This window comes from Canis aureus, chromosome 5 (assembly GCF_053574225.1).
Source record: "Canis aureus isolate CA01 chromosome 5, VMU_Caureus_v.1.0, whole genome shotgun sequence".
In the NCBI taxonomy this organism is placed as follows: domain Eukaryota; kingdom Metazoa; phylum Chordata; class Mammalia; order Carnivora; family Canidae; genus Canis; species Canis aureus.
Window position 1 is genome coordinate 72,822,286 of NC_135615.1, and position 13,304 is coordinate 72,835,589.

Here is a 13,304-nt window from a genome sequence, read left to right on the forward strand (position 1 = left end):
TGGGCCAAAGGCAGGCGCCAAACCGCTGCGCCATCCAGGGATCCCATAAATGTAAATTTCAATGAGCTATTACAAGGACACTTGTGTGATCATCATGGACATTAAGAAATATTTCCAAATAGCCAAACTGTGGAAAGAGCCCTGATGTCCATCTGACAGATAAATGAATAAAGATGTGGTATATATATTATATATATAATGGAATATTACTCAGCCAAAAAAAAATGAAATCTTACCATTTGCAACGAAGTGGATGGAACTAGAGGGTATTATGCTAAGCGAAATAAATCAATCAGAGAAAGACAATTATCAGATGATCTGACTCATATGTGGAATTTAAGAAGCAAAACAGAGGATCATGGGGAAGGGAGGGAAAATTTTAAAAAAGATGAAATCAGAGAGGGAGACAAATCATAAGAAACTCTTAACTAGGGGATCCCTGGGTGGCGCAGCGGTTTGGCGGCTGCCTTTGGCCCAGGGCGCGATCCTGGAGACCCGGGATCGAATCCCACGTCGGGCTCCCGGTGCATGGAGCCTGCTTCTCCCTCTGCCTGTGTCTCTGCCTCTCTCTCTCTCTCTCTCTCTCTCTCTCTGTGACTATCATAAATAAATTAAAAAAAAAAAAAAAAAAAAGAAACTCTTAACTATAGGAAACAAACTGTGGGTTGCTGGAGGGGCAGAGGGCCGGGGGATGGGGTAACCAGGTGATGGACATTAAGGAAGGCATGTAATGTAATGAGCACTGGGTGTTATATGCAACAGATGAATCACTGAACTCTACACTTCTGTAACTGATAATATACTATATATTAATTAAATGAATTTTTTAAAAAAGTGTTTCCAGAGTGTGCCTGCGTGGCTCAGTTAATTGTCTGACTTCAGTTTAGGTCATGATCACAGAGTCGTGAGATAGAGCCCCCTGTTGGGCTGTGCTCAGAGGGGTGTCTGTTTCTCTCCCTCTCCATCAGCCCCTCCCCCTGCTCATGTGCTCTCTCTCTAAAAATGAATAAATCCTAAATATATACATAACTTGTGATACATTTATAAAATAAAATATTATACAGCAATGAAAACTAACTACACCTGTATATTATGATTCTCATAAGTAATACTGAGCAATTGAAATCAGTCAGGAGGGATCCCTGGGTGGCGCAGCGGTTTGGCGCCTGCCTTTGGCCCAGGGCGCGATCCTGGAGACCCGGGATCGAATCCCACATCGGGCTCCCGGTGCATGGAGCCTGCTTCTCCCTCTGCCTGTGTCTCTGCGCCTCTCTCTCTCTCTGTGACTATCATAAATAAATAAAAATTAAAAGAAATCAGTCAGGAAAGGATATATATCGTATCATTTCTGTAAATGTAAAGAAAAAACAGGCAATCTTAAACTACAGTATTTAGAGATGCATGCTTAAGTGGTTAAACTATAATAAAACAAAGAAGATTATCCCAAGAGTTCTAAGAGTGATTGCTCTGTGGAGGAAGGAGAAGTGTGTTAGTAGGAGGCAAGGGAGGCCTCAGGGGTCTGGAAACATTTTTTTTTTTTAAGACTTATTTATTTGTTTTAAAGAGAGAGAATGTGCACAAGTAAGGGAAGGGCAGGGGGAGAGGGAGAGAGAGAATCCCAAGCAGACTCCATGCTGAGCACAGACCCTGATGAGGGGCTTAATTTCATAACTCTGAGATCCTAACTTGAGCTGAAATCAAGAGTCGGACACTTAACTGAGCCATCAAGGCACCCCTGTGTATTTTATTATCAGTACACATTTGGGTTGTCTCCAATTTTGCTCTATTGTTAGTAAATACTGCTGCTACAAGCATCTTTGTACATATCTCCTGATAACACATGTATACAAATTTTTGTTGAGTATATACCAAGCTCTGGACATGTTTGCACATACGTTTGCATAGCTTCAGCTTTCACAGATTACACTAAACTATTTTTTTTAAAGATTTTATTTATTTATTCATAGAGATATACAGAGAGAGAGAGGCAGAGACACAGGCAGAGGGAGAAGCAGGCTCCATGCAGGGAGCCCGATGTGGGACTCGATCCAGGGTCTCCAGAATCACGCCCCGGGCTGCAAGTGGCGCTAAACCACTGCGCCACCGGGGCTGCCCTACACTAAACTATTAAAAAAAATTTTTTTTAAAGTAATCTCTATGTCCAACATGGGGGCTCAAGCTCATAATCCTGAAATCAGTTGTTGCATGCTCTACTGACTGACCCAGTCAGATGCCCCCATTTATATGTATTGTTTTTTAAGATTTTATTTATTTACTTGACATAGACAGAGCACAAGCCAGGAGAGGGGAAGGCAGGAGAGAGGCAGGCAGAGGAGCAGGAAGAGAGAGAAGCAGGCTCCCTCCCACTGAGCAGGGAGCCTGATGTGGGACTCAATCCCAGGACCTGGGATCATGACCTGAGCCAAGGGCAGATGCTTAATCAACTGAGCCATCCCGGCACCCCAGTATGTATTCTTTAGTGAACTGTCCAGTACTTTTGTAGAGTCTTCTACTGAGTTGTCTTTTCTCTTTTTATAGAAGTTTGAAAAAAATATTTTAGATGCAAGAACAATTTTAAAAAATCTTCCCTCCCTCCCTACAGCAAAAACAAAAGAATATTAAAATGCCTAGTCAGAATCAAACACCAAGTGTACAGAGACAGACACATGCTATTTTATTTACAAACTTACCCTGCTCAGAGTCTTCCAACAGAACCCCTCTTTTAACCAGCTCTTCTCTTGGTTTTCGCATAGATATTTTTCGCTCTAAAACTAATATTAAATTGGAAAACAGCACTCAGAAATGTGGCAATTAAAGGTCAATTTTAAGCATTCTAACCCAATAGGTAAAAGAACAAAGTGGTTCGATTTTCTATTCTCTGGAACAGGAAAGCTAACTTCAAATTTAAAAACTAAATTTCTTTCATAGCCTACGTTATTGGGAGAGCAGCATTTCTTTTTTTTTTTTTTTGAGAGCAGCATTTCCAAAAGGAACTACTCTTATATAATTTTAGCTCTTTTTTCATTGGCATTTTAATAATAAGGTATCTATGGGTGAACTTTTTCTGAAAGTAGTCAGGGTAGAAAACTACCATTTAGGAACTCCATTCACTCACTACCTGATAAACTTTAATCCCATCAAAATAGCCATCTGGGATGAGGTTATCATATATAAGGCTTAAGTGAGTGACCACTTGGTTTTATTTCTAAAGACTGAATTCCCTCTTCAAATAGCAGGTTATAGAAGCTTGGGAAGAGAATGAGAAAGGTAGTTCTAATAGAAGAAACCCATTAACCTAGAACATATATTTAAATCTTAATATCTCACCTTCTGAGGTCTCTTTGAATTTATCACTACTTTTTTTTTTCCGCCATTTCCAGGGCTTGAAGATCTTGCCAAAGCCTGAGAACTTGCTCTTCCTTTTGGTGGGAGGCGTTGTGTCTCCTGCTTCCACACTGTCCATGACCATGCCTGGGTCTGCAGTGGGGTGGCTTGCTTCTTCTGTAGTATGGTGAAAGGCACATAGGGAAAAGAACAGCCAATTTATTATTTCAGCATAATCTCTAAAAGGTCCCTTCCCCTCTCTTCCTGTGGTATTTGGAAAGGATCAGAGCAATGATAAACAATCATGCAGACAGATTCCTTGACATCACATGGACACCAAACATCAAAATCCGTAGCAGATAAATTACTAAGAGGGAAAAGGAACCAAAACCAAGCTGATGTCATTTTAGGACAAAAATTCAATGAGATGATCATAACCAGCTTAAAATCTCTTAAAGGCGCACACACACACAAATGTGGATGTCTTCAATATGGATGAGATCTTGCCCCAGAGTGGCTTACTGCTGTTGCCATTCTCATCCTTTTGGCATGGGGGAGGCCTTCCCCGACTAACATTACTGCCTCTGGTATCATGAAACAGGGAGATCCATCTTTAGTGGGTGAGTCATCATTCTCTACTAAACGCTGCTCTCTCCTTACCCTCCTCTTTCAGGTCATTATAGTTCAGAGTGGGTAACACATTAAGTGTTAACACTTTACATGCATCAGTTTTTCGGATTATTTTTGCCCTCACAAGACCTTAAGTTTGGAGCACTGAAGGGAGCCTGGGGCTGGGGCATTACAGAGAGTGCTTTAAAATGAAATCGTTTTGGAAAGTAGAGCTGGGATTCCAGTTTGCTTATCACAATAATACTTTAGGGACAATCATGATCTTAAGGATATGATGACAAAACATAACTGACACGGTATATGTGCGGGACTGAAATGAAAGGCCATGAAATCTCTCATAATGACCACACATGCAGGGTTTAGTTAGTTAGCTTTAGTGGCAGATAAAGGAGCAGCCAAGACTGGGCCAAAAATAATAATAATAAAAAATAAATAAATAAATAAATAAATAAATAAATAAATAAAAGCAGGAAAGCAACAAAAAAAAGCAGGAAGGCAACACAATACAGCTTTGCACTCCACCTACTGTCCCAGGGTTCTCTGGAGAAGTCTAGAGGAGAAGAAAAAAAGAGTCATGTGGAATAACCGTCCTGGAATTAAAGCGGAACCTTTATTTACAGAAATACATCAAGGACCACATACTATACTATCACATGCAATAAGTTAACATGTTTATTGTGCACAATTTTCTCATCTGAGGCAAATAACTCTTTTTTTTGGGGGGGCAAAGTGGGCATAATATATGCACTAAAAGTTTCTTTTAAAACTATAGTTTTTCATAAAAGAAAATACATAATTGACAAGCATGTATTTTTTTTTTTTTTTAAGAAAGACTTGCCAAATTCAACCTTTTTTCAGTTGATAGACGTGAATCTTGGGAAGCCTGTTGATGAAAGTCAGATTTACACAACTGTAATTATCAGAGTGACTGCAGCAGTGACTGCTGGACGCGTTATTTTGCTGTATATTGATGACTTAGGCAAAACAGGGTTCTGGTTACTGAAGTGCAACAGATGGAGATGAGAGGACAATGACTCTTTTCTTCCTACTTGGATGATTTACTTGAACACATCCTGGGCCTCAACTACTTTATTTTATTTATTTGTTTGTTTATTTATTTATTTATGATTTTATTTATTTATTCATGAGGAACACAGAGAGAGAGCCAGAGACACAGGCAAAGGGAGAAGCAGGCTCCACGCAGGAGCCTGATGCAGAACTCGATCCTGGGTCTCCAAGATCGCACCCTGGGCCGCAGGTGGCGCTAAACTGCTGGGCCACCGGGGCTGCCCGGCCTCAACTACTTTAATTCCTTCCATGAAATGCAAGAGAATTTGGTTATCATAATGCCGGACCATATTTTTATAAGTTTACTTGCCAGAGACATCAGAACAACACCTGTCACAACAATTTCCCATCAGTGGTACCCTGGGATGGCCCCTCAGGAGTGGCGCATGGGTGAATACATGAATAAGAGTCAGTGCTTTAAGACAGTATACACCCGGGATCTCTGGGTGGCGCAGCAGTTTAGCGCCTGCCTTTGGCCCAGGGCGCGATCCTGGAGACCCGGGGTCGAATCCCACGTCGGGCTCCAGGTGCATGGAGCCTGCTTCTCTCTCTCAGCCTCTCTCTCTCTCTGTGTGTGTGTGTGACTATCATAAATAAATAAAAATTAAAAAAAAAAAGACAGTATACACCCAATTATGAAATATCAATGAGACCTCAAGACACTTTAGATATATCATATAATATTTAGCATATGTTAATGATAACACTTTCAGAAATGGAGCCAAGCACCATAAGGTGTTCATAGTCACCTTACTTACTGGAAGCAAGGAGGAACTGAAATGTGAAATATCCTGCTAACCTGTCCACTGAATGGACTTTACTCAGTTCCAAATGATACACAGGAAAATGCCTGTTTGATTAAAAGTAATAGTGAAGATAATATAAAAACTCAAAAAACAAAACCAAACCACTAACAATAGAAAGAAGGGTGAGTGCTTTGCGACACTTTTACAAAGAAAAATAGCCAGAAAGCTTTAGGAGTGTTAGGTAAGAATGGATCACAGTCCTGTCTGCCAATTCCCTCAGTAAGATTCAGCAAGTCTAGCTTGCTGCCAGTATCTTGCCAGGTATCTAACCTAACCACTTTCTTTTTTTTTTTTTTTTTTTTTTTAATTTATTTATGATAGTCACAGAGAGAGAGGCAGAGACACAGGCAGAGGGAGAAGCAGGCTCCATGCAGGGAGCCCGACGTGGGATTCGATCCGGGGTCTCCAGGATCGCGCCCTGGGCGAAAGGCAGGCGCTAAACCGCTGCGCCACCCAGGGATCCCACCTAACCACTTTCTAAAGTCAAACTTCGATCATCCCTTTTAATCTTTTATTGAACAATGTATTTAGATATCCCCTTTCTCTTGTACATCCAAAACAATAAAATCATGGTATCCTTTCAAACATATTCATGTCTACTGGCATTTGAGCTCAAGGTAAATTCAGTTAATGTTCAAAAGTACAGTATGTGTGGAAAATACCAACAGCTATGATAAAAATGACTATGTCCGCCATCACATCTATTGCTAAGAATAGCCCTCCTCTTTCGTTGTGTAAAGAAAGTTACTGAATATAGTCGCTAAATACCAAAACCAGAGACAACAGCTATTTATCCTCTGATGTTTATGCAAATATGCTTAATTTTCATGTTTATAAAACTTGTTTTTTTTTTTTTTTTTTTTTTTAGTTTTCGAGACAGAATGCATAGGCGCATGAGGGAGGGCTAGGAATAGGGGCAAAAGGAGAAGGAGAGAGCATCTTGAGCGTGGAGCATGTCGCAGGGATCCATCTCATGACGAGATCCTGACCTGAGCCTGAGTTGGACACTGAACTGACTGAGCCATCCAGGCATCCCCAAGTTTATAAAACTTTTAGAAGAGGATATGCCTCTTGACTCATGCAGTGGGGGATTCGGCCACAACCAACCCTGACCTGGTTATTACCCAAATTCATTCATTCTTTTTTTTTCATTCATTCTTATATATATATTCTCATATATTCTCATATTTTCCATGTTCCTCACCTCCATAGGACAGACATTATTACAGTAAATCCTAATCTGTTCAAATGTTTGATATTAGCCTGGTTGCCTTTTCAAAATACAGAATCTACAGGTAGCGGGACCTAGGAATATGGTTTTAAAAATCTTCACAGGTGGGATCCCTGGGTGGCGCAGCGGTTTGGCGCCTGCCTTTGGCCCAGGGCGCGATCCTAGAGACCCGGGATTGAATCCCACGTCGGGCTCCCGGTGCATGGAGCCTGCTTCTCCCTCTGCCTGTATCTCTGCCTCTCTCTCTCTCTGTGAGACTATCATAAATAAATAAAAATTAAAAAAAAAAATCTTCACAGGTGACTCTTATGATCAGTCAGGTTTGTTAAATCCAATCCCAGGTTATTATCTGCAAACCTCATGTTCAAAGAGACAGAGGCAGACCGTTCTCTGTAACCTAATTTTTTGTTGAAGAAAAACAAACTAGAAAATCATGGCACCATTTCAGTGTTTCCTACTTAGGCATTCCTTTTTTTCTTTTTTTCCCTACTTAGGTATTCCTACACAAAAACTATAAGGGTCTTTCCTGAGCCTCTTAGCCTCAGATATAGCTTAAATTAAAACAGAAAAACAATAAAAAAAAGCTTGCAGTTATTCTTCTTCCAAATTGTTTTTTTCTTTTTTAAAGATTTTATTTATTTATTCATGAGAGACACACACACACACACAAACACAGAAACACAGGCAGAGAGAGAAGCAGGCTCCATGCAGGGAGCCCAATGTCAGACTCCATCCCGGGACTCCAGGATCACCACCTGGGCCGAAGGTGGTGCTAAACCGCTGAGCCATCCAGGGATCCCCTCTTCCAAATTGTTAATGTACACCTGGAAACACGGTATATTGTGCAGTTGAGGATAGTGTCTACATCTGCCAATAAAGTCAAGTCGTTTAATCACATTGTACAAAATCGTTAACATCCTTTCTGACTTGTTAGCTTTTTCTGTCAATTACTGAGAGGTATGTTAACAACTTTACATATAATAATGGATATATTTCTTTCTCTTTTTAGACACACACACACACACAACACACACACACACACACACACACACACAGAGGCAGAGACACAGGCAGAGGGAGAAGCAGGCTCCATGCAGGGAGCCCGATGTGGGACTTGATCTCGGGACTCCAGGAACACGTCCTCGGCCAAAGGCAGGCACTAAACTGCTGAGCCACCCAAGCATCCCAGTTCTATTAATTTTTTGCTTTAAATACCATAAAGCTATGTCTTGGGTATATATAAATTTAGAGTTATTACATCTTTCCCTTAAATTACCCTTTTATCATTATGAAATTCCCTGTGTCAGTATAATAACACTTTTGCCTTAACTTTGTTTTTCTATCTAGTTTGACAATTGTTATCCTTGAGTATTTAGTCCACTTATATTTTTTACTGATGCTTTGCTATTTATTTTCTATTGGTTTGATTTGTTTCTGTGCATCCTTGACTTACTACAATACATTGTTAGTACTTTACTTAATAATGCAAGAATCTGGGCAGCCCCGGTGGCGCAGTGGTTTGGTGCTGCCTGCAGGCTGCAGTGTGATCCTGGAGACCTGGGATCAAGTCCCACATCGGGCTCCCTGCATGGAGCCTGCTTCTCCCTCTCCCTGTGTCTCTGCCTCTCTCTCTGTGTGTCTATGAATAAATAAATAAAATCTTTAAAAAAAATAATGCAAGAATCTTACATTTCAACTCATTTATACTCTGTTATATTTTATTTCAACATACACATAACAATAAACCACAGCAAACATTATTATTGTTGTTCTCACAAATGATAGTCTTTTATATTTCCTACAAATTTGCTTTCTCAGGCACTCTTTATTTCTGTAATCTTGTGTTTACAATTAGGATAATTTTATATCATCATTTTTGAAGGATATTTTCACTGGGTATAGTATTTTCTGTCAGGAGTTGAGTTTTTTTGTTTGTTTATTGCAGCTCTTTATAAGTGTCATTTAATTGGCTTTTTTTCTCCCCTTAGACTGCTTTTCTTTGTATATTTCATTCTTTTGATGCTTTCTCTTTGCCTATAGTGTAAGTGATATAGGTGGGATTCAAGTCCAAGTCTGACTTTAAAAGTCTACAACCCTTTCAATCATACTGCTTTTATTTATTTATTTTTCATACTGCCTTTAATTTCTTTCTTTTTTTTTTTAAATTTTTTATTTATTTATGATAGTCACAGAGAGAGAGAGAGAGAGAGAGAGAGAGAGAGGCAGAGACACAGGCAGAGGGAGAAGCAGGCTCCATGACCCGGGAGCCCGATGTGGGATTCGATCCTGGGTCTCCAAGATCGCGCCCTGGGCCAAAGGCAGGCGCCAAACCGCTGCGCCACCCAGGGATCCCTCATACTGCCTTTAGAATAAAGATTAAGTTGAAATCTTACAAGTCTTTTCAACATCTGGTTTCATTCATCAACAAAAGTTTATAGAATATAATGCAGTAAACTGGCACATTACATGTTTAGTTCTTACAACAATCTGATGATTGGTATTAATCTCTATTTTAAAGATCTAATTTATTTGAGAGAGAGAGAGAGAGAGAGAACACCAGTGGGGGGTGGGGTGCAGAGGGAGAGAGAGCAGAGAGTCCAATGCAGGGCTTGATCCCATGACCAGGAAGAGATCATGAACCCAGCCGAAATCAAGAGTCAGATGCTCAACTGAGCCATCGGGGGTGCCCTAATCTTAACAAGTTTGGTATTCATCTCAAATATTGCTCACTACCAAAATTTATGAAGGGTAGAAAGTCTAAAAATTAAGTTTCTTACTGAAGCCTCCTTAAAAACAAATTTGCCATCCCAATATAATTACTTCAAATTTCTTTTTTTTTTTTTTTAATTTTTTTTTTAATTTTTATTTATTTTATGATAGTCACAGAGAGAGAGAGAGAGAGGCAGAGACACAGGCAGAGGGAGAAGCAGGCTCCATGCACCGGGAGCCCGACGTGGGACTCGATCCCGGGTCTCCAGGATCGCGCCCTGGGCCAAAGGCAGGCGCCAAACCACTGCGCCACCCAGGGATCCCAATTACTTCAAATTTCAATTATTTCTCTTATAAGTCATTACTTTGTACTTCAGTTGGATATGGCAATCAACTTTTATGATTTAGATCAATATTACACATTATTTTTTATCAGATTACTGATTTTTCTTTTTTATTTATCAACTATATTCTGTATTTAGAGTCTTTCTCCACTGACTACTGTGTACCATAATTCTTTAGATCTTGCTTTGAGACAGATTCTTCATGCTTTGATAGGATATGTGGGAGAGTGAGCTAGGACTCGAAGTCACACTCTCAGGTATGGGACTAGTCTGGGAGTGCTCTGGAAACTCAACTTTTAGCCATTAGTCAAGAGCAACACCCATAACTGATTAAAATAAAGAGTTGATAAAGTTCTTCCCACACACTCTTTGCTTAGCTGCCTGCTAAAATAAACAAATTCTGAATCAAGGGAGTGTTCTCATGGGTGAAAGTTATCAGAAAAAGACTAAAGGGAAGCAGATTAATTATTCCTAATGAAAAGGGAAAGAAACAAATCATCTTGTCTTTTCCCCTGATAGCCATTATCTTGACACCAGAGGAAAATCACAAAAACTTGATTCCATCAAATGTCCTACACACGAAGGGTGAAATCTTCAAGTAATTAAATGATATTGAGGAGGCAGCCAGTCAAGCTTTCCTTTCTTAAGTCCAAAAGTACTTTTAAGAAGAGAAGGTAGTGGACTGAAAATAAACTATGGTAAAATTCCCTGACAAGACCTATTCTGCATTCTGCTTAAATCCAAATTTGAAGAGCCTAGGTATTAGTCCCCCATTACCAAATTCTATTCGAGCACATATTCTTTGTTATCTGACTAGGTATTATTAATAACTAGAATAGTGGCCAAAGCTATGTACATGTTTTTTTCAAATTTTCATTCCAACTCTGTGTAAAATATGTTTTTTTGTCTAATTTTGTCTAATAAAAGCCTAAAATATGACATATTTACACAAAAGTTTAGGAAACTCCACTTTAGAAGATGGAAACTGCCCAAAGATGTTTTTTTCTGATAGTGTTATTTGAGGTGATACATAACTGGGAAAATCTTAAATATACAACAATAGATATATGAATAAACTGAAAATTTTATATAAAATATATAATCACTAAAACTAAATTTCTAGAATAATTAATAATCTTAGGTTAAAAAAGAACATAAATCTATATGTAAATAATAACTATCACATTATATATTTTGCTGGTAGGATTATGGGAAATTTGTGTTTTTTTTCTCTCTAGCTTCATATATACATATATATTTTTCTTTTTTGCAATGAACATGTATGGCTTTTGTGATTAGAAGAAAACCAAATTTACTTTTTACAATGGGAAGTGGGAGCTTTCAAAACACGACAAATAATAAATAAGGTCCAGCATATACATAAATACACAAAAGAAAACAATACTCCCTATATACTATGTTCCTATAAAAATGAATTATTTCCCACATGAAAGTCACAGTCTGAAACCACTCAAGGATAAATTTCCTTGGTATTTGGAATAGTAATAATACATGTTCAAATGAGTAGATCTGGATTACCCAAATAATACTTTCTATTCTCACATACTTTTAAGCATATCACCACTGTTTGCCATGAGCACGATTTTGTGCAAAAGGAGTTACAGACCAAATTTAATGATGATCTAAATTCATCAGGTATAAACTTTTCAGCTGTAGAACATATGCATAAATCTGTGATAGCAGTAGCTGACCAGATCTAATGAAGCCACTAATCTCTGTAGCATTCTTAGATCCATTAAAGTTGATACACTGGTTCAGGTTTCTTACTATGAAGTTTTGTCTGACAGGAAGGAAATTCAGTTGCATTGCTTGGAAAACTGAAATAGAAAGAGAAACTGACAGATGAAAAAAATATACAAAGAAAAAGTATATTTAAGAATCCAGAAATCATCCCTTTTTAAAATGTTTTTAAAAGATTTTATTTAGTGTGTGGGCAGGGCAGAGGAGAAGGAGAGAGAGATTTCAAGCAGATTCCAGGCTAAGCCTGAATTGCAGGGATCTCATGGCCCCGAGATCACAACCTAAGCCAAAAATAAGAGTCAAAAAAAAAAAAAAAACAACAAAAAAAAAACAACAAATCAGAAACTCAACTGACTGAGCCATCCAAGTGGAATTAAAGGAGCCCCCTCCTTTAAACTTTTTAATGATATAATTACACCTCAAATTTATTCTGTATTCATAAATAAAGGGCTGAGAGAAATGAATTTGAAGCTATTCCATTTATTTATTCATTCATTCATTCATTCATTCATTCATGAGAGACACAGAGAGAGAGGCAGAGACACAGGCAGAGTGAGAAGCAGGCTCCATGCAGGGATCCCAATGTGGGACTCGATCCCGGGACTCCAGGATCACGCCCTGGGCTGAAGGCAGGCCCGAAACTGCTGAGCCACCCAGGGAATCCCCTTGAAGCTGTTCCTAAGATAATTTGCACATCAACCATATGTTCTCAACAGCTCTGATTTTATGATCATTTCCCTCCATTTCCAGTTTGAACAGAAAAAAATAACAGGCTTCGAGTCACATTTAGATACTCCATTGTTTCTGCTTAAACTAGTTATAGAATTTTAAATGGCCCTATGGCTCCATTCTATTTTCCATGAGAGCCTAAGAAAGACCTCTGTTTGTCAGAACACCAAGTGTACGATGCTGGCTATAGTTTTAGGATTGTATGTTCTAAAGAAAACACCTTTTTCTTTGAGTCACACAGCTGCAGCCCACTAGAAAAGCATGTCTTGGTGTTTCTTGGAGGTAGTAGATGTTGGGAGAGGAAGATAACTAACCAAATTATAGTTTGGAGTTTCTGATTTGAGTAGTACTCTGACACTATGCCCTGGTATTTAAGGTGCTAACTCCCTCACTCAAGTTGTAACACCTCAAGTTTCATAGGCTTGTTTCTTATACCATGTATTATGCAGAGTTCTAGTATTTTTTCAACTCTCAGGTTTTTCCTAGTCAACATTTAATTCAGGTTTTTTAGTTCCAGTTTTGTTTCAGAACTTTAAAATCTTTAAAAATATTTTATTTATGTATTTGAGAGAATGAGAGAGAGCACTTGAGAACATTAGCAGGAGGAAGGGCAGAGTGAGAAGCAGACTCTCCACTGAGCAGGGAGTTGGGGGTGATTTTTAAATGTACAATGTTATTAAAAATTATGTAACACTTTTTATC

General features: G+C 38.9%; 1 protein-coding gene across 4 annotated transcripts in view; it reads right to left on the bottom strand.

Moving 5' to 3' along the window:
* PHACTR4 (phosphatase and actin regulator 4) overlaps positions 1-13,304 on the bottom strand; it is a 102,865-nt gene that overhangs the window by 32,377 nt on the left and 57,184 nt on the right. For 2 of the 4 annotated variants that reach the window (XM_077898870.1, XM_077898868.1), the window contains 2 exons: positions 3,328-3,501; positions 2,691-2,771 (listed from right to left, as the gene is read on the bottom strand). In XM_077898870.1, the coding sequence (XP_077754996.1) occupies positions 2,691-2,771; positions 3,328-3,501 (255 nt within the window). Of the gene's footprint in view, positions 1-2,690; positions 2,772-3,327; positions 3,502-4,476; positions 4,505-13,304 lie in introns of all 4 variants that reach the window. The other 2 variants (XM_077898871.1, XM_077898869.1) reach the window with 2 other exon arrangements.